This window comes from Lynx canadensis, chromosome A3 (assembly GCF_007474595.2).
Source record: "Lynx canadensis isolate LIC74 chromosome A3, mLynCan4.pri.v2, whole genome shotgun sequence".
NCBI lineage: Eukaryota > Metazoa > Chordata > Mammalia > Carnivora > Felidae > Lynx > Lynx canadensis.
Window position 1 is genome coordinate 61,260,686 of NC_044305.1, and position 23,047 is coordinate 61,283,732.

Here is a 23,047-nt window from a genome sequence, read left to right on the forward strand (position 1 = left end):
CTGTGTCTCCCTCTCTCTCTGCCCCTCCCCTGCTCATGCTCTGTCTCTCTCTGTCTCAAAAATAAATAAAACATTAAAAAAAAATTTTTTAAAGACCTAACGGGGGGTAAAGACTGAGCAATACTACACATTTCTTTCAGCCAGTCACCAAGAGACAGAAAACAAAACAAAACAAAACAACATTAAAGGAAGGAAAAAACTGTTCTTCACATTCCTTGTCAGGCAGCTAGTATTATTCTCCCAGCAAATGCATTCTCTTTCCCTTTTTCCCCCATGTTACGCATTACCTTGTGTGAGACAGGTTAAGTAGGCTCCCTTCGGTTGCACTGTTAGTAGTGTTTCAGCTGGGTCAGGGCTCAAGTTTAGCATGAGGACAGGTTCAACCTCACATAAAGACCTAAAGTCACACATGGCCCAAGAGAGGAGTCTTGGGATTCTTTTCTAGGATTTGTTAGCTCAACAAGGGAAGTGGTGGGGGCAAACATCTCTAGGAGGGAGGTCTGTCAGCATCTTCTGACACCATGCATCTCTGTTGCACATTGTGCAAACTCAGCTTCTCTGCTCTGGCAATAACCCCAGAGTTTGAAATCCTTGTGCAGAAATGTTTTTCCCTTGAGATTTCATCAAGCTAAAAATTGATGTAGCCAGCAGTGAGTCAGGATTTCCTTTCCTTTACTCAGGTTATGGGGTTATTCACTATTCATCAAGTTCATTGCTCAGTTTCTGAATTGCCTAGGTTTTCGGTTATCCATGCAGGGTCCATATTTCCTGGGACATGCTCTACAACGAGACGACCTGTCCCACTCTCAGTCACCTCCTACACACTGCCTTCCTGCCTCTCCTTTCCACTCACATAATGACACTGAGAAAAAAAGAAAATAAATATGCTGCTACCTAGCCCATTCCCCCACAAACTGGCAAAACACCTTTTAAAGTGAAATGGCTTTGGGGTCATCTGCTCTTTGGGATGATAAGCCAACACAGATTGTTTTATTCAACACTCACAATAGTCCTGTGGAAAATGAATTCTTATTATTGCATCCTGTTTACAGATGAAGAAACTGAGGTCTGGACAGGTAAATTGACCTGGTCTTACAGCTAGTAAATCAAGCTCCCTGACCCCCATAGGAGCTTCTGCCTTTGCTTTCAACCACTTTATTCTGTTGGCTCATCATGGCAAGGCTGGTTACCTCTTAGAGATGGACGTGAATTCCAGAACTGTGTACGCGAGATCATGGGATAGGAAGGTGACCAGAAACAGGCACTGTTTTCACTTCCTTGGCGCCCACACCATTCAAGGCTCCTAGCCCATGAAATCAATGTCACTGACCAGAAATTGGGTGAGGTTGTCTGGCTCAAGAGAACTGTCTTCATTGGAATCCTCTCCCCTTTCCCCAGTACCTCTGAGCTTCTTAAGACAAGGGCCAGTCTTAAGGGTGAGCAACAGCAGTGAGGACCAGGAGTAGCCTTCTCACTGACCAGCATTTCCCTAAATGCTAATCTGCACTGAATTTGATAACACAAGACATAGAAAATATTTTCGGTTCCATTCAGCTATTTTACTGTGAGCTGAAAACTTTACACCACCGAAAATAGGGTGGAACGTTTCTGTTTTCACTTGAAATATCTTATTCTGCCTGGCCCATTTGTTCCGAGGCTTCCCACGGTAACCTGCATTCCGCCTAGCCAAGGAAGCCTTGACATCTTCTCAAACACAGGTTTGGGGGAAAAGAAGAACCAGACTGGCAGTGGCTGCTTCTTCCCTGACTGCCCTCTGCCACAGCTTGTCGGAAACCTCTGAGTGTAAAAATCTCCACTCTGCGAGAAGTCAGATGAAAGTCAACCAGAACGGCAACCAGAGGTCTAACAAAATTCTCCTATCCTTCATAAAATTTTAACCATTTCAACAGTTTTGACCAACTCCAGACCTTGGATCTGACCTCCAGATCTTCCCAGTACCTGTGGGGACTCTTTCCTGATTCAGCCTATTTTGATTTTTCTGATCCCTCCATGGTGGTGACTGCCCTCTTGATATTAACCCAGCTCAGTTCTCCAATCCCTGATAACACCCTTGACCACCACCAACTTTCTGGCCTCCCAGGCTTCCAAGTCCCTGTCTCCACCTACTATCCCCACCAGCCCCGTCACACAAGGCTCAGCAAATTCACTGGCCTGGTCCCACACAGACCACTACACTTCAATTCAAAATAATCAAATCTGTACCACAGCATAGTCAATGGGAATTTCTCGGATGCACATCTCGCCCCAACCTCAAAATTATCAACATTACTTCTTTCCCATTCCTTCAATGTACAACAAACACCTATCAAGACGTTGCCAGGCACTGCCATCTCTAGGGACAAAGGTGAAAAGATTTGATGCCTGTCTGACCCACTGCCAAGCTCATGATTGGTGTGGCCAGCCCTTCAGTTTACTGTCCAGTGCTGAAGGCTCCTTATGGAATCATGTGGGTCTGTCTCTAATTCACCCCCTTAGCCTCCCAGTGAATGGGATTTTTTTTTTAAGTAAACAAATGTGTGCCTATCACCTGGATGGAAGAGAGGCTGAGAGAACACAAAGAGAAACGTAGGTGCCCTTTGGGCAGGTAGCCTTCTGCTGAAAGCAGAAGCAAAGCCCCCTCAGTTATCTTTCTTAGGCAGCTGGGAATCAAGGCTTTGGATAATCAGGCTTCTCTTTCCTAACGACCCGTCACATCCTGGATCAGTAGGCATTCCAGGGCCTCCTGGCACAACACTCCTCTTCATTAAGGCCAAGGAAGCTACCAACTTCCCAAAGACCTATCCTGGGACCACGGGATGCTGCAGAGCAGAAACCCTGGGCTGGATGGCACACCTGGGCTCTGAGGACAATGCCAGCCCCTCTAAACTGCCAGACATTTCCTCAGTACCCCACAGGCTGCCTTCCCATGAGCCAGGCCTTTTGGCACAGGATACAAGAGTACTTCATCAACAGTGCTCTCTAAGTGCTGCCATCAGAGCTAGGATTAAACAGACCCCACACTGCCTGGCTCCTCTGGATTCAAAGGCTCACCCTCAGTCATCCCTGCCTGTTCAGTCTTCTGGTCCAATCATGGGTACAAAGCCCAGTTCTGGAGGAGGCCAGTAGCCTCCGATTATCCTCCTTCACACTCACCAAGTGCATCAGTCAGCCCTTCCTCCTCAAGTGGAACCTGATACCAAAACCCAACTCCCGTGTTAATCTTTGAACACAAGACAATCCCCACTCTCTTGGTTCTTCTCAGAACTCACTCATAGGAGATGCTAACCCAAAGCAAGTTATCATCAGCAGGATTTACTGTTCAAAAGCTTTCTTAAGCCTTACATATTTTCTATTCAGAGAAAACTACAGCTACATGGGTAAATTTGGAACTCACTGGGGTGGGCATGAGGGGCACAGGTCAGAGAAGCAACCAGTAAGGGAAATCTATTCCTCTCCCTACCCTACATACCTCACAAAACATAGAGAATGGCATTTTTATATATGAGGCAGTTATAGTTACTAGAAATTTCCTATGGACCACAACCAAGTAGAAGCTCTAGGAGGACAGATGCAGTGGTCTGAATCTGTTTTGTATTTGCCATACTCCACAGTCTCTTCTCAAGAGTTTTCAAGTGGCATTTGATAATCAGTGCCTGTTAACCTCTTTCTGGGTTCTTAATCCTCTACAGAACTTCCCTGGCACTCACTAAATTGTTCCATGTTTCCTGGGCTGGGGATGAACCCGAGAAAGGAGAAGCACAAACCAGGGGGAAGTAAAACAGAAAATCAAGGTCTCTGGGAAATCTTCAAGTCATGGCAGGTCGCCAGAGTCTGCTATGACTGAGGAAGCCAGGTGAACAAAGAAACAGAACACCCATGTGTGCATCCTAGATCCTGTGAAATGTTCCATTTCTTGAATCTTTATTATAGTGTCCAGACAACTGAAACTTTACAGATGTTTAAACAAACTTGAAAGGCCAAAGAACAAAGTAGCTTGTATTTTGTTCTTTAATGGGAACATTTGTTCCTCTGGCTTCGAAAGGATAAACAATGCATTTCCAATATCAAACCATCATCCCCAGTATCAATGAAAACAATCTGGTGACCACTGGGGGCTATCCTTTCAAGGTGCCAGCACATGGCCTCCTTGCCCAAAAGAAAAGGCTCTTTAACATAGCAGAGAAAAGCTTGAATCTACAGAATCACTGGGCGCCCAGAGCAGAGGAAGCAATTAAGTTTTAATACCAATCAAAAATTAATTGAGTATCTGTATCCCAAAGGAAAGCAGACCTACCCCCATCTGGGGAGCTGAGACTGTCCAAAGGACCCCACCTGTCCAGAGTCCTTGCCCACTAACTTGCCACTGCCCTTCAGGTCCCATCCTTAGAATCACTCACAAAAGCTCATACCCTTGTGGCTAAAAGAACATAAACCACCACTATTTCAGCACTTCTTCTAGGTAAGGCTTTGTGTCCAAAGGGTCCTATCAAAAAGCATGTGCAAATGCATTAACATTCAAAAGTGGATGACTCATCTGCATGGATATACTTCACCTTGGAAGGCACGTAACAGACACATTTGTGAAGAAGAGGGACTGGGACAGACTCAGAACACAGATGTGGGGAAACTACTTCCTCGATCTCAGGGTTCTATGAAGAGTCTTCCAGCCTCTCTTCCCCATTAGAGATGGATTGATTTATCTAACTGTCAGGAGAGCAAGAGCAGAATTAAAATATTAAAGATGCACAACTATGCCTAATTCTCTGTCCTTTCTCAATGCTCAGTGGATGTAAGCAGCATGTGGCTCTGCTGGCACTGGTTAAATAAGGGTCTACCCTGTGCCCTGATCACCCAGAGGGAGCCCTGCCAGGCTCAGGGGGCAGCATTATGGAGCCTCATTGTGGTTGGTCCAGCTCAGCCATCACCAAAGTTGCTATTTTGATCCCCACCTGGGGCCCGTCACTGATTTCTCAGTTGGTTCCAAATTCAGAGGTGAACAGGATTTATAGGACTCCTCAATGCCAGTGATGTAGCCTCTGTGGGATGCTGCTGGGAGGGGTAAGGGCTAAGGTCAGTTGAAAGGCAGTATGAGGATACTGGGTGTAGAGAGATAAACTTGAAGCCACCTACGTGACCTGGGGCCCACCATGGATGCACACTTACCGTTTTGTCTTGCCCAGCTTCCAGCAGTGCGTCCAGGCGGCTAGCATGGCTCACAGCCAGCTCAAAAGGCAGTTTTTCAACCCAACTGATGGCAGCAGCTATGGACTGTCCTGTCACAGGAGCAGCATTTTCCTGCCATTTCACAGGCTCCTGAGAAACCCTGAAAGGAATCACATGGGGCTGTCATGGGCAGTGGGCAACATAGCTATCAGCCTTCAGGCCCACACCTGCAAGCAACAAACACTTAACATCACCAGAGCTGAAGGAAAGAACACGCAGCTCCCAGCCCTTGTTGAAAGTTACCAACAAAATAGGCAAGCTGCTTAAGATGGGTTTGCAAAGCACCATTATCTTTCATAAGTGTACTGACTAGGAAGAACAATGTGTACGGGAGGGTTAAAAAAAAATCTCAAAAATGGGGGCACCTGGGTGGCTCAGTCAGTTAAGTGTCTGACTTCTGCTCAGGTCATGATCTTGTGGTTCGTGGGTTTGAGCCCCATGTTAGGCTCTGTGCTGACAGTTCAGAGCTTGGAACCTGCTTCAGATTCTGTCTCCCTCTCTCTCTGCCCTCCCCTGCTTATGCTCTGTCTCTCTCTCTCTCAAAAATAAACATTAAAAATCTCAAAAATGCAAACATTAACAGCTGTATTAAAACTATTGAGTTATTTTCATAAACAGGCAGTTTTATATACAACTACCTTCAATTAATAGTAAATTTATAAGGACTCACAGCATTAATATTTACAAATCAGCAATGATTTCATTATGCTAGAATTTTATTTCTAGTTCTTTTAAGACGTTGTTTTCATTGTTCTGAATTCACATCAGTTACCTCTTCTGGATCAAAAATAATATTGAGTTTAGCAGAGCATTAGTTTTTAAATCCTGGGAACATGTGATTAAACAATTTAGTTTGGACTTAGAAAAAAGTGATAAAATCCCCCCAAGAAAGAACAGCCATTTGAATTTATTTATCTCTGGGGTACATGAGTGGCTCAGTCGGTTAAGCATCCGACTCTTGATTTGGGCTCCGGTCATGATCTCACGGTTCATGGGTTCAAGCCCCGCATCGGGCTCTGTGCTGATAGCATGGACCCTGCCTGGGATTCTCTCTCTCTCCTCCCCTGCTCTCTCTCTCTCTCTTAAAAAATAAATAAATAAACAAACTTTGAATTTATGTATCTCTGTGTTCATAATTGAACAAATTATATGAATCATACATGCATTCATAATTATAAGAATTATATGAATCTTGGATTAATGAGCCAGCCCGAGCTGTCCCTGATAGCCCACCTTCAGAGACAAAGGCTGCCTCATACCTGTGTCACCTCTGTGTGGCTCCTCTGGGTAGAAATCTGGCTGAGTGGCCTATATGCTACAGAATGTTTCCAAGAAAGTTAAAGCATTGCAAACTTAAGGCTCAATTCCCTCAGTAATATATCTGTTACAGAAATAGGAATCTGGGATAGAACACAATTAAGCAGCATCCCCAAAGATGTTATCTGTTTAGCTGAAACTGTTTTATTTTAAAGAAAAACTCAGTTAGGTAGATGGCCTTCATCCAGATTTTTCCCGTCAGAGAGGTACAGCCAATGTTCCACATGAAAAGTTGGCCTTAGAGCCCAAATTCTCTCGAATCCAAAAATCCGTAAATAATTGGTTGTGAAAACTCTGAAATATGGGAAATTCTATAAAGCCAATCACCTGTTGTTCTGATTTAAGAGGGTCAATTTACAGGGGAGTCATAAGCTCAGTCTGAAAAAAGTGATACTTGTGACAAGGTTGAATTCATTATATAAGATAAAATCACCTAAAGGATTTTTATGGCCTTAAATATATATTCAATAAAATTCCTATTCTTCTATTTTGACCTTGCTATGCATTGAAGAAAAGTAGGTTTCTAAATCTCTTCTCATCTGAAAACTAAGACGCCACATGCAAAGCAGATCAAGGTTTTACTGTGGGTCTTCTGCTGGAATTACATATTCTAGGAAATGACAAGATAAGACCTCCTTACTCCCCATAGAACTATGTTAGTTATGTTACTTAACTCCGAATAAATGGAAGCTACTTATGAAGTTTCCCAGAAATATCCTCTTCCTATGGGAACTCACCATATGATATTAAACTTGGCTATGTGAGCCACCTGCTCCTGAAGGACCATTATTAGAGCATCTTGGCACAGATTAAGCTCCTCCTCCCGCATGCTGCCAAAATCCAGCACTATGGTGATGCACTGTTCCAAGATGACACCAAAAATCTGGCGGCTTCTGCTGGTGAGCCAGTCCATCCGCTGCTTGTAGCTCTCCACAGCTTGTGTTAAATATTCCACAAACTGATAGATCAGTTCTGACTTCGCTGTCAACTTAATGGAAATCAAGGCAAAGAACAAAAAACAGAACAAAAACACACCATAATACATCATCTGAACTACCATGCAGCCAAGAACCACAGGGCCCACTGAGTCATGACCTCTGCCATCAAGAATTGGACACTAATAACAATTCTGTAGATGATCCTCTAAACCCCACATAATCCAGAAGGAAGTGCTTCAGTCTCTCAAGTGAAAACCTTTGGATGATTCCTCACAGAAGAAATGATAATGATGTGATCTATCCAACATATAACACTTTAAAAAAAAATGTGCTTCTAAATTATATTTTATCTTCATAGTTACAGAATTATCTTTACCAGAAAATGTTCAGGGGGGCATTTTAAGGAATTAGGTAGAAGAAAAGAACTTTCAAGGAATTCGGTAGAAGAAAAGAGAGATCAGCAAAGGCAGATGGAAAAAAATAAGTCTCTCTAAAAAGTTTTCCTAACACCAAGATGCCAAAAATATTTGTGAGAATGCTTCTAGATTTGCCAGCACACCTGCCTGGCTTCCTCTAAGAGATGTGCCCCAGTGACGCATCCTCCTGCTCACAACCTGCACCCTGTATCCTCTGTCTCCCAGGCCACACTGCCCCATGCCTGGATCAGTGGATCACGAACACCTGCAGAGGCTGTGCCTGAAAGGTAGGTGACAGAGACTTGCAGGCAATTTCTTGTAGACACAAAAAAACGATCATTCACACAGACCAGGCACAACTGTGCAAGGCCTCTTAGGGTGTAGGGAGGTAGGAGACATAGAAAAGGAATAAGAAAAAAATGTGCCCTATTCTGTGAAGAATCAAATTTTGAAAGATCTGGTACTTATTTTTAACTTTAACAATCCTCAGAATACCCCTTAAATACCTAAATTGTTAAGGAAAATGTGTTTTCTGAACACACCATGTAATTCCACATTTTCATGCCTTGGCTCACGCTGTTCCCTCTGCCTCAAACTGTTTTCCTTCTCTATCTCCTGTGTCTCTCCAGCTTACTCCTCAAGCTCCAGCACCACTTCCTGTTGCTTTCCATGGTTCCTGAGGGCAAAATTCCTAAATCTCTCACCAGCATTCACAGAACTTATTAAAGTTTCTACCACGATACAGAAACCAGGGTAGGACCATGTCATAGGGGCTGTGGAGGTGGTCAGATGGCAAAGACAGATGTTTTCAATAGTTCTGCACTGATTTTCATGTGGTTAAGATAAAAAATATATTTAGCACACCAAACTCAAGATTCTATGGATATTATTGCTAAGTTCAAAAAGTAATGTAAACTTTTTTAAATATTTAGAAATAACAGGGGTGCCTGGGTGGCTCATTTGGTTGAGCATCTGACTCTTGATTTCAGCTCAGGTCCTGATCCCAGGGTCATGGGATGGAGCCCTGTATCTAGCTCCACACTGAGCATGAAGCCTGCTTGGGATTCTCATTGGCTCTCTCTCTCTCTCTCTCTGTCTCTGTCTCTCCCTCTATCCCTCTCCTCCACTCACATGCTTTCTCTAAAAGGAAAAAAAAGGAGGGGGGGCACCTGGGTGGCTCAGTCGGTTGAGCGACCGACTTCGGCTCAGGTCATGATCTCACCGTTTGTGAGGGCGAGCCCCGTGTCGGGCTCTGTGCTGACAGCTCAGAGCCTGAAGCCTACTTCGGATTCTGTGTCTCCCTCTCTCGCTGCCCCTCCCCCATTCATACTCTGTCTCTCTCTGTCTCAGAAATAAATAAACATTAAAAAAAATTTTTAAGAAAAAAAAAGATATAGCAGTCTAGGTGGTACATAGATATACAGTGACACGAGCAAATATCTGTAAAGTGACATGATGGGATATGAGTTTTTGTGAGTTCCCTGTGGTGTACCAGGGTGTGCACAGGGGCAGACACGTTATGAGACTACACGAGTCACGTGTTGAATTGCCGGAATTAAGGACTCCAGTAAGAGGTGCCGCTTGCTATAAAACCACTAGCTATAAAAGTAGCCCCCTGTTCCCTGTGCATTTGTCAGGTAACAGCAGCAGCTCTTGCCCGTCTGCTAACTTCTGTCATACTACACCTTCTTTATTTTCAAGGCAAAACAAAGTACTATTGATATGCGAAGGTTTTCACTTTCTGGTCAACGATTTCATGCACTCATCTCTAACAGGTCAAGTGCTTCCCTTCCCAGCCCCTAAGCCATAACTTTCATCACTCTCCACATGGCCAGAAGAAAGCCTCCAGCCCTGATAAGGCCTGGGCTCCACTGCATCACTAGGAAGCAGTGTGAGCCTCTCCACATAGGCCACTCCCAGACACCAGAAGCATGTCACTGGGCCTATCCATCAAGGGAACTCCGACTTACATTGTATACTCTGCCATCTTCGGGTCTGTAGAACTGTGGAAACAGGCCATCTGCATACCGGGAAGCCACGAGTCTCCCCAGAGAAGTCACATAATCTGTATTTTTATAAAGAAAAGCAGTCAAAATGGTGCATTATCAATGTTTCTTATTTTTATTTCAAAATGGTTTTCTCTGACACCATTCAAATTATATCCCCAGTGACACCAAAAATATGTGATGCTTGGTATTCTGTCCTAAATAATGAAGTGTTTCTAGGTGCGATGGTATATGTTAACTATTTATGACATGCATAACCCTTTAATGCACAAATGAATGGAGAGGAAAAATAAAGTTTGTTTCTTGGTTTCCAGATTCTTCTGTCCAGAACGACTAAGATAGAGGTCAAAAGGCACAGTCTAAAACACAGCTGTAACAAATTAATAATTACATTAACTGTAAATATCCTGGGTACAACAATTAAAAGATAGTGATTAGCTGTCTCTGACTGACTTATTTCACTTAACATTATACTCTCTAGCTCCATCCATGCCTTTGCAAATGGCAAGATTTATTCTTTAGGGCTGAATATACATGATTTCACTCATATGTGTAATTTAAGAAACAACCCAAATGAGCAAAGAAAAACAGAGAGAGAGAGGGAGAGAAACCAAGAAACAGACTCTTAACTACACTCAACAAACTGGTGATTATCAGAGGGTAGGTGGGTAGGGGGAATGGGTAAAATAGGTGATTGGGATTAAGGGGGCATTGTCATGATGAGCACTGAGTAATGTATGGAATTTTTAAATCACTAGATTGTAGGCCTGAAACTAATATAACACTGTATGTATGCTAACTATATTAGAATTAAAATAAAAACTTAATAAATTTACAAAGAGAGAGAAAAAAAGATAGGCAAAGAGGATTTAAAAAATGACCCAACAATAAGGCATCTATAATTATATTATATATAATTTATTATATATATAATATATATATTATATATATATATTATATTGCTTCAAATATAATGACATATATAAGCTAGAAGTATAAAAAGGAAAAAAGATGTCATTTAAGTATTAATAAAAAGAAAGTAGATTGACTATATTAATATCACAAAAGTAAACTACAGGGCAAAGAATATTAATAGGGATATAGCAGAACATTATATAATTATAAAAGTGTCAACCCACCAGGAAGACAGGAAGACATAGCAATCCTAAATGTGTACTCCCTGAACAGACTGCAAATACCTTAAGCAAAAATTGATGGAACTGAAAGGAGAAAGAGACAAATTCACAATTATAATTGGAGATTTCAATACTACTCTCTCAACAACTGATAGAATAACTAGACACAAAATCATCAAGGATACTCAACACCATCAACAAACAAGATCTAATTGACATTTACAGAAAATCTACATAACAAAAGAACACACGTTCTTTTTTAAGCACAGAATATATACCAAGACAAAGCATAGCCATGGCTATAAAAAAAAATCCAAAAAATGTAAAAAAACTAAAAGCAAATAGAGTATGTTCTCTGTCCACAATTGAAACAAACTAGAAATCAGTAACAAAAAGATAAGAAAATCTCCAAACTCTTGGAAACTAAATAACATGCTTCTAATAAATCCATGAGTCAAAGAAGTACAACAGAAATAAATATTTTAAACTGAATGAAAATACACATATAAAAATGTGAGGAACACAGCTTAAGCACTGCCAAGAGGGAACTTTATAGCATAAAGAGGAGATGAAAAGTCTGAAATCAATAATCTAAGTTCCCATTTGAAGAAACTAAGAAAGAAAAGCAAAACAAATCCAAAGCAAGTAGAAGGAAATGCATAATAAAGATGAAAGCAGAAATCAAGAAAATTGAACACAGAGAAACAATAGAGAAAATCAATTAAATAAAAACCTGGTATTTTAATAAGTTTAATAAAATTGACAAAGGTAAAAGGAGAGAAGACATGAATTACTGATATTGGGAGTGAAACAGAGAATATTGCAGAAGACCCTTCAGACATCAAAAGAATAATGGAATACTACCACCAACTCCACACACATATATTAGACAACTTAGATGAAGTGAATTCCACAAGAAGCGCAAACTACCACAACTTTCTTAATCTAAAATAGATCATTTGACTAGCCCTATACCTAATAAGAAAATGAATTTGTAATCAAAAACTTCTACACCAGAAATCCCCAGGCCTGGATAGGTTCTCTGGAGAACTCTACCAAACACACAAGAAGTAATTAAAATTCTACACAATATTTTCCAGAAAATAGAAGACAAGGGAACATTTTCCAACTCATTCTATTAAGCCCATATTACCCTGATACCAAAAAGAGATAAAGGCAGTTATAAAAAAAAGAGATAACTATAGACCAATATCCTTCATTATTACATATGCAAAAATGTATTAGCTACGTTGGTTCAATATTCAAAAACCAATCAATAGAATCAACCAAATTAACAGGCTAGCAAAGAAAAAAACCCACATGATCCTTTCAATAGACACAGAAAAAGCATCTGACAAAATTCGACATCCATTCATGATAAAAATTCTCAACACATTAGGAATATAACGAACATTTCTCAACTTGTTTTTTTTTTAATTCTACAAAAAACTTAAAGCTAACTTTATCCTTAATGGTCAAAGATCGAAAGCTTTCCTTTAAGACCTGATGCTAGGTAAGGATGCCCACTCTCACTGCTACTGTTCAACATAGTACTGAAAGTTCTATCCAGCACATGGTAAGACAAGGAAATATAAGGTATATAGATCACAAAGGAAGAATGAAAACTTTCCCTATTTGGAGAGGACATGATGGTCTACCTAGAAATCCCAAGGAATCAAGAGCAACAAAAAAAAATTCTTAGAATTAGTGATTTCAGTGAGGTCACAGGATAGAAAATCAACATTAAAAAATTAGCCATATTTCTTTATACTAGCAATGAACATGTGGAAACCAAAATAAAAAACACAACAGCGTTTACAATTGCTTAGAAAAATAAAATACAAAACATGTGCAAGACATATATTGAAAAGTACAACAGCTGATGAAATAAATAAAAGATGTAAATAGACGGAGTGATATTCCACATTCATGGACTGGAAGACCCACTATAATAAAGATGTCAATTATACTTAAATTGATATACAGGTCTGGGGTGCCTGGGTGGCTCAGTCAGTTGAGAGTCTGACTTCAGGTTAGGTCATGATCTCAAGGTTCATGAGTTCAACCCCCGCATTGGGCTCTGTGCTGACAACTCAGAGCCTGGAGCCTGCTTCAGATTCTGTCTCCCTCTCTCTCTGCCCCTCCCCTGCTCGCACTCTTTGTCTCTGTCTCTCTCTCAAAAATAAATAAACATTAAAAAATTTTTAAATTGATATACAGGTTTAATGCAATTCCTATCAAAATCCCATCAATATTTAGACATAGACATAGTTATTCTAAACTTTTATGAAAAGGCAAATAAACTAGAGTAGCTAAAACAATTTTGAAAAAGAATAAAGTGGAGGAATCAGTCTGCCCAATTTCAAGACATTACATGGTTACAGTAATCTAGACTGTGTGGTAGTGGTAGAGAGACACATAGACAAATAAAACAAAATAGAGAACCCAGAAATAGCCCCACACAAGTACAATCACCTAATTTTTAACAAAGATGTGAAAGCAATTCTTAAGATGGACAGTCTTTTATTATTTTATTTTAGTATAGTTGACACACAATGTTACATTGGTTTCAGGTATACAACACAGTAATTCAACCTCTCAATATGCAATATGCTCACTACAGGGGTAGCTAAAATATGTCACTATACAACACTATTACAGTATCATTGACTATATTCCCTTTGTTGTGTCTTTTATTCCCATGACTTATTCATTCTCTAACTGGTCTCTTGTGTTCCCCACACCATCCCAACTCTGGCAACCATCAGTTTATTCTCTGCATAGACCTGATTCTGCTTTTTGTTAATTCATTTGTTTTGCTTCTCAGATTCCACATTAGTGAAATCATATGGTATTTATCTTCCTCAGTGTCATTTATTTTACTTATCACAATACCTCTAGGTCTATCCATGTTGTTACAAATGGTAAGATCTCATCCTTTTTATGGTGGCATAATAGTCCATTATATACATATACCACATCTTCCTTATCCATTTGTCTACTGATCAACACTTAGGTTGCTCCCATATCTTGGCTGTTGTAAATAATGTTCCAATAAACACAGGGGTGCAAATACCTTTTCAAATTAATATTTTCCTTTTCTTTGGGTAAATACACAGTAGTAGAATTACTGGGTCATATAGTATTTCTATTTTTAATTTCTAGAGGAACCTCCACACTGTTTGCCACAGTGGCTGTACCAATTTACATTCCCACCACCAGTATATGGGGGTTCCCTTTTCTCCACATCCTCACCAACACTTGTTATTTCTTGCATTTTTTTTTAGTCATCCAGACAGGTGTGGGGTGATATCTTATTTGGTTTTGACTTGCATTTCCCTGATGATGAGTGATGTTGAGCATGTGTCTGTTGGCCATCTGTATGTCTTCTTTGGAAAAATGTCTATTCAAGTCCTCTGCCCATTTTTAAATCAGGTTGTTTGGGGCATTTTGGGTGTTGAGTTGTATAAGTTCTTTATATATTTTGGATATTAACCCTTTATTGCATATACTATTTGCAAATATCTTCTCTCATTCAGTAGGTTGTCTTTTTACTGAAAACCTTTTTATTGTCCTTCACTGTGCAAAAGCCTTTTATTTAATTTTAAATAAAGTTGCTGGAGCGATTAGATATCCATAGTCCAAAAGTGAAACTTCTACAGAAAGTAACTCAAATTGATCATGGGCTAAATGTAAGATAGAAAACTATAAAACTTGTAGTAAAACAAAAATAGGAGAAAACTTTGAGCATCAGAAAGATTCACACAAGAAAAATATCATCAAATAAAAAAAATCACCAAAATTAACTTCTTTTCTGAGAAACTCTGTTAAGAGAATGAAAAGATGAGCTATAGATTAGGAAAATATATCTGTAAGCCACATATGTGAAAAAGGACTCACATCTAGAATATATAATGAACTCTCAACACTCAACATTAAAAAAACTTAATTAGAAAATGACCAAAAGACATAAATAAAAAAACATTTTGCCAGAGATGATATACAGCAAATAAGCACATGAAAATGTGTTCAACAAAACTAGACATTAGGCGAACATAGACTAAAACCACAATGAAATATCACTACACAAATATTAGAAAATATTAGAACAGCTAAAACTTTTATTTTTTTTAAGTTTTTATTTAAATAACAGTTAGTTAACATATAGTGTAATATTATGTTTCAGGTGTACAATATAGTGACTGAACACTTCCATCCCTGTGCTCATCAGGGTAAGTGCACTCCTTAATCGCCATGAACAGCTAAAACTTTTCAATTGTGACAATATCAAATGCTGATGATGACGTGGAGAAACTGTCTCTCTCATATATTACTGAAGTTAATAGCATAGCCACCCTGTAAAAGTTTGGCAGTTTCTGAACAAAACAAAATAAAACTAAACAAAACAAAAAATTAAACACACACTTAACATACCATGTAGCATTTGCATTCCTGGGCACTTATCCCAGAGAAATGAGAACTTATGGTCACACAAAAACATGTAAACAATTGTTCGTAGCAGACTTATTTGTAATAGCCTAAAATTGGAAACTACGCAGATGTCTTTTAATGGTGACTGGCTAAACAAACAGCGGTACATCCATACCCTGGAATACAACTACAATAAAAAGAAACAAACCATTGCTACATGCAATAACTTGGATGAATCTCAAAGAAATAATACTAAGTGAAAAAATGCCAATTTCAAAAGGTCAAATACTACATGATCCCATTTATATAAACATTCTCTACATGAGAAAATTAGAGATAGAAAACAGATTGGTAGTTGCTAGGAGTTAAGGATGTTGGGGGTTACAGTGTCTGTACGACTATAACAGGGTAGCAAAATGGAGATCTTTGTGGTAATAAACAGTTCTGTATCTTGATTGTGGTGATGGTTACACAAATCTACACAAGTGGTAAAATTACATAGAATTATTCACACACAGTGCATCCATGTCAAACTCCTTGATATGATATTATACCCAAATTTTATAAGATGTAACCATTAGGAGAAACTAGGTGAAGGGTTCTTGGGTTCTGTCTATATCATCTTTGCAACCTCCTGTAAAGCTATCATAATTTCAGAATAAGAAGTACCAATCAATCAACCAAACAACTAATCATTCAAAAAAAGAGAGAAGGTGAAATAAAAACAGTATCAGATGAACAAAAACTAAGAAAATCTGTCACCAGCAGACCTGCACTACAAGAAATGATTCAAAGAAATTCTTTAGGAACAAATACCAGATGGAACTTCTAGGAAGCAAGAATATTATAAATAGTAAATATGTGGATGTAAAATGCTATTTTCTCCCACTCAGTTTCTTTAAATGACAAATGACTTTTTAAAGCAATAATCATAACACCGGCTTGTGAGGTTTATGATGTATATAAAAATAAAATACATTAAACAATAATACCAAGGACAGGAGTGGGGGGTAAGTGGAGTTATACTGTTGCAAGGTTCTTACACCTTACATGATGTAGTACAAAGCTAACTTTTGACAGACTATAACAAGTTAAGGATATAATCACTAAAGCAACCACTGAAAACAAAACACAAAAAGGGCATACATAAAAAGCCTATTGAAATGTAAATGGAAAAATTTAGAGACTACAGATAGCTTGAAAGTTAAAGACTGTAAACATATATGCCAGGTACAAATGAAGCCTAAGAAAGCTGCAGTGGTTGTATCAATATTAAAGTAAATGTCAAAACCAGGACTATCATCTGAGATAAAGAGGACATTTAAAAATTATTAAGGGAGGAGGGGCCAACATGGCGGAGAAGTAGGGAGATCCGAAGTTCCCTCATCTCTCAAACACAGCAGTGTTGAGGCCAAAGGATTCTGAACTCCAAGAGTCCAGGCTGCAAAGTGATAGAGACGCCTCCAGGGACCCATGGGGACAACATGACAGGCCATACCGGCGTGACTGTGAACTGGGAGAGATAAAACAGGAGGCAGAGGAAAGGAGGGGAGGGATCCCCTTCTGTGGAGAGACAAAGGGAAGAGAAAAAGAGGCTGGGAAAGTGTAATACGGTATCTGGACAAGAGAAAAACCATGGACCAGGATGGAGAAAGATCCAATCTAACTGTGGGGCTTTCTCCAGACTGGGGCCAGCTGCCCTGTTTGAGTACCTGGGGAGGAAGGGAGCCAGCCCTGGTTCAGTAACTAGTTCAGAGGCATAGTGCGCAATGGGAGAAAGCAATCCCCTCCCTGGAGTGCTGTGGGAAGAAGGTATGTAGCCATTCAAAGGGCAAAGGTTGCCTGTGTCCACCAGCCAGAGGCCATAAATGGGGCAGTGCAAAGCAGCACTTACCCGAAACCAGGGTGGATGGAGTGGGAACCTTAAAGACATCAGGGTTTAAATCCCAGCCCAATGCCAGGAAGGCACAGGAGTCAGCAGAGTGGGACAAACCGCCTCGTTTGCACCTGCAACACAGTGAGGACGGCTTGAACAGAGTTGTTGGGGACACCCGGTCCATGGAGGAGACACTGGGGTGTCGCCATTTTTCTCCCCACCACCACCAAGGCAGGGCTTCAGGGAACTGACAGTGGACAGTGAGCCCACAGTGGAGGTGGGACCCACCTACACCAAACCACACCCCTCTGTGCCTGGTAAGTGCATGTCTACTGGAGCGGGATTGACAGTGACAAACCAGTCAGCCCCTCCTCCAGACCTGTGAGGAATAAGCCTAGAAATTCCCTAGGCTTGCACCAATGGGTTAACAAGGCAGAAAGAATTACAAAGTCATAGGATGCTCACATCCAAGCTTGGGTAAACAAGATTAGACCCCCAGGATAGACCAGAGGGGGGCAAAGTCCCCCAGAATAGAGTGGGGGGAGCAAAGACCCCCAATACAAAGGCATATGAGGTAAACAAGATTAGGTATTCAGGGCAAAAGTGTCTCCCAATTTTGTACTATAGCAGAAAGCTGCTTTCACAGGAGGGAAGGACTAAATTAGGTAAAGGAGTAAATAGGGCTATAGACTGCTGCACTGCAGGTGAAGCTACCCAGATGGGAGCTGATTAACAAAAGAAAGGTGCCTTGTTAACCCTGAGGTTATATGCTCTATCTGTCTCATCCCCTAGGCTAGCTAAGATAAACAGACATGGTGCCTCCTGTCTGCCGTTAACAACCATCTGCCCATCTGCCCAGCACCAGGTTTTATTTCATAGTAACCCAAACCCCAAACACCATACATCTTCAAAACCCCCTTTTCCTCATGCCCATGAGTTAATGTTCACAGATTCATTGTCTCTTTGTGCATGCCCATCAGGTTTGTAAGCCTTCTAATCTTAATAAATACAGAGCAAGGACTCTTATTCAGGGCTTTTGTCTTTTCCTGGACATTAGCCATCTCTTGCTTTTAATTCTGCATCCACTCTCTTGCTGGTCAAGAGAGAACTTTAGATTTAGAGTCTACAACACAGACCAGCGCTCTTGCATTGTCTGGTTTAGTTCTCAGACAATTCTTATTATATATGTATATTCTTCCTTCCTGTTCTCTTTCTTATCTCTTCCCTCCTCTAGTCTGGTCACTCTGGTTTTGGTTTGTTTAAGCAGACATATTTTTTAATCTATTCTCTTCATACATGTTAGACACCTCCTTATTTTCCTTTTTCTCTCTCTGGATTAAACCATATAGTTTCTCTATCTGGTCAATTTTTCTTCTCTTTTTCCTGGCCCCTGTCATTTCTCTCTTTGTATGGGATAAGGCCTCTTCCATCAGCACAGCTTCCACCCTGTTTTTTACTTATAGCTGGTGTTTCTGGTTTTTTGTTTTTGCGTTTTTTTGTTTATGTGTTTGTTGTTGTTTTCTGTTTGTTTTCCTTCCCACAGCAACTTCAAGGAACAAATCAAGGCACACCTAGTGGAGGGTCCAAAACATCACTACAGTAGGGAGATAAAGTAGCCAAAGTCACAATAACAGAGAGCATAACACTCTCCAAAAAACACCGCCTGAAGGGCCAGGCCCTGGACAGTATATGACCCCTCTTTAACATAGCAGTGCTCACAGGTGCAGAGCACATAACAAGCTTTTAAACACATGAGGGACAGAAAACTAGCCAAAAGGACGAAATAGAAGAATTCTCCTCAAAAGAATTCCAGGAAGAAATGACAGCTAAAGAATTGATCAAAACAAATATAAACAAAAAACAGATAATTGAACAAGAATTTAGAATAAAAGTCATAAGATTAATCGCTGGGCTTGAAAAAAGCACAGAAGACAGCAGAGAATCTATTGCTGCAGAGACTAAGGACCTAAAAAATAGTCATGATAAATTAAAAATGCTGTAAATGAGGTGCAAAATAAACTAGAGGCAATGACAGTGAGGACTGAAGAGCAGAGGGGAGATTAGGTGAAATAGAAGATAAAATTATGAAAAAAGATGAAGCTGAGAAAAAGAGAGATAAAAACATTCTGGACCATGAGGGGAGAGTCAGAGAACTAAGTGATTCAATGAAACAGAACAAGATCCATATCATATGAGTTCCAGAAGAAAAAGAGAGAGAAAAGGGCCAAAGGTGTACCTGAACAAATTGTAGCTCAGAACTTCCCAAATCCAGGGAAGGAAACAGAAATTGAAATCCAGGAGGCACAGAGAACTCCCTTCAGAATCGATCTTCTGCATGATATATTATAATGAAACTGGCAAAATACAAACAGAAAGAGAGAATTCTGAAAGCAGCTAGGGATAAACAGGGCTTAACCTACAAGGGTAGACACATACGGGTAGTAGCAGAACTACCTACTGAAACTTGGAAGGCCAGAAAGGAGTGGAAGGAAATTTTCAATGTGCTGAATAAGAAAAATATGCAGTTAAGAATCCTTTATCCATCACGGCTGTCATTCAGAATAGAAGGAGAGATAAAGGTTATCCCAGACAAACAAAAACTGAAGGAATTCAATACCACTAAACCAGCCCTACAAGAGTTCCTAAGGGGAACTCTGTGAGTGGAATGTTGCAAAGACTACAAAGGACCAGAGACATCACTACAAGCATGAAACCTACAGATAACACAATGACTCTAAACCCATATTTTCAATAATAACACTGAATGTAAATGGACTAAATGCTCCAATCAAAAAACATAGGGTATGAGAATGGATAAAAAACTAGACCCATCTATATGCTGTCTACAAGAGACTCATTTTAGACCTAAGGACACCTTCAGATTGAAAGTGAGGGGATGGATGGGGCGCCTGGGTGGCGCAGTCGGTTAAGCATCCGACTTCAGCCAGGTCACGATCTCGCGGTCCATGAGTTAGAGCCCCGCGTCAGGCTCTGGGCTGATGGCTCAGAGCCTGGAGCACATTTCTGATTCTGTGTCTCCCTCTCTCTCTGCCCCTCCCCCGTTCATGCTCTGTCTCTCTCTGTCCCAAAAATAAAAAAAAAAAACGTTGAAAAAAAAAATTAAAAAAAAAGAAAGTGAGGGGATGGAGAACCATCTATCATGCTACTGGAAGTCAAAATAAAGCTGGAGTAGCCATATTTATACCATACAAACTAGATTTTAAACTAAAGGCTATAACAAGAGATGGAGAAGAACATTATATCATAATTATGGGGTCTATCCATCAAGAAGAGCTAACAATTATAAATGTTTATGCACGAAATTTGAAAGCACCCAAACATATAAAACAATCACAAACATAAGCAATCTTACTGATAAGAATGTGGTAATTGCAGGGGACTTTAATATTCCACTTACAACAATGGACAGATCATCTAGACAGAAAATCAACAAAGAAACAATGGCCCTGAATGATACACTGGACCAGATGGACTTGACAGATACATTCAGAACTTTTCATCCTAAAGCAGCAGACTATACTTTCTTCTCAAATGCACATGGAACATTCTCCAAGATAGATCACATACTGGGTCACAAAATAGCCCTCAATAAATATAAAAGAATTGAGATCATACCATGCACACTTTCAGATCACAATGCTATGAAACTTGAAATCAACCACAGGAAAAAGTTTGGAAAACCTCCAAAGGCATGGAGGTTAAAGAACATCCTATTAAAGAATGAACAGGTCAACCAGGCAATTAAAGAAGAAATTTAAAAATATATTGAAATAAATGAAAATGAAACAACAACAATCAAATCCTGTGGGATGTAGCAAAGGATAAGGCTAAGGCTAAAGGCTAAAGGCTAAGAGGAAAATACATTGCAGTCCAGGCCTATCTCAAGAAACAAGAAAAATCCCAAATACAAAATCTAACAGCACACCTAAAGGAACTAGAAGCAGAAAAACAAAGAAACCCCAAAGCCAGCAGAATAAGAGAAATAATAACAATCAGAGCAGAAATAAACAATATAGAATCCAAAAAAACAGAACAGATAAATGAAACTAAGAGTTGGTTTTTTGAAAAAATAAACAAAATTGATAAACCCCTAGCCAGACTTCTCAAGAAGAAAACATAGAGGACCCAAAGAGATAAAATCATGAATAAAAAAAGATCACAAACAACACCACAGAAACACAATTATCAGAGAATACTATGAAAAATTAAACGCCAACAAACTGGACAACCTAGAAGAAATGGACAAATTCCTAGACATCCACGCACTACCAAAACTCAAACGGGAGGAAATAGAAAATTTTAACAGGCCCCTAACCAGCAAAGAAATTGAATCAGTTATCAAAAATCTCCCAACAAATAAGAATCCTGGGCCAGATGGCTTTCCAGGGGAGTTCTACCAAGCATTTAAAGCAGAGTTAATACCTATCCTTCTCAAGCTATTCCAAAAAATAGAAACAGAAGGAAAGCTTCCAGACTCATTCTATGATGCCAGCATTATCTTGATTCCCAAACCAGACAGAGACCCCACAAACAAGGAGAATTACAGGCCAATTATCCCTGATGAACATGGATGCAAAAACTCTCAACAAGATACTAGCATATTGAATTCAACAGCATGTAAAAAGAATTATTCATCATGATCAAGTGGGATTCATTCCTGGACTGCAGGGCTGGTTCAATATTTGCAAATCAATCAATGTGATACACCACATTAATAAAAGAAAGGATAAGAACCATATGATCCTATCAAATAGATGCAGAAAAAGCATTTGACTAAATACAGCATGCTTTCTTAATAAAAACCCTGAAGAAAGTCAGGATAGAAGGAACATACTTAAACATCATAAAAGCCATATATGAAAAGCCCACAGCTAATTTCATCCTCAATGGGGAAATACTGAGAGCTTTCCCCTTGAGATTAGGAACACGACAGGGATGTCCACTCTCACCACTGTTGTTTAACATAGTGTTGGAAGTCCTAGCTTCGGCAATCAGAAAACAAAATGAAATGAAAGGCATCCAAATTGGCAAAGAGGTCAAACTTTCACTTTCTGCAGATGACATGACACTCTACATACAAAACCCTAAAGACTCCACCAAAAGACTCCTAGAACTGATACATGAATTCAGCAAAGTCCCAGGGTACAAAATCAATGTACAGAAATCGGTTGCATTTTTACACACCAATAATGAAGCAACAGAAAGAGAAATCAAGAAACTGATCCCACTTACAATTGCACCAAGAACGATAAAATACCTAGGAATAAACTTAACCAAAGATGTAGAAGATCTGTATGCTGAAAACTATAGAAAACTTATGAATGAAATTGAAGAAGACAAAAGAAATGGAAAAACATTTCATGCTCATAGATTGGAAGAACAAATATTGTTAAAATGTTAATACTACCCAAAGGAATCTACACATTCAATGCAATCCCAATCAAAATTGCACTGGCATTCTTCTCAAAGCTAAAACAAACAATCCTAAAATTTGTATGGAACCACAAAAGACCCCAAATAGCCAAAGTAACGTTGAAAAAGAAAACCAAAGCAAGAGGCATCACATTCCCGGATTTCAAGCTATATTACAAACCTGTAATCATCAAAACAGTATGGTATTGGCACAAAAATAGGCACATAGACCAATGGAATACAATAGAGAACCCAGAATTGGACCCACAAA

General features: G+C 39.8%; 1 protein-coding gene across 3 annotated transcripts in view; it reads right to left on the reverse strand.

Moving 5' to 3' along the window:
- Positions 1–23,047, reverse strand: part of VWA3B (von Willebrand factor A domain containing 3B) — a 209,618-nt gene that overhangs the window by 176,944 nt on the left and 9,627 nt on the right. For all 3 annotated transcript variants that reach the window (XR_004343390.1, XM_032592628.1, XM_032592627.1), the window contains exons 3-5: positions 9,865–9,959; positions 7,278–7,528; positions 5,164–5,323 (exon numbers count right to left, since the gene is read on the reverse strand). Coding sequence is in view for 2 of the 3 variants with exons in the window: in XM_032592628.1 (XP_032448519.1) it covers positions 5,164–5,323; positions 7,278–7,528; positions 9,865–9,959 (506 nt within the window). In the remaining variant the exon portion in view is untranslated. The remainder of the gene's footprint in view (positions 1–5,163; positions 5,324–7,277; positions 7,529–9,864; positions 9,960–23,047) is intronic.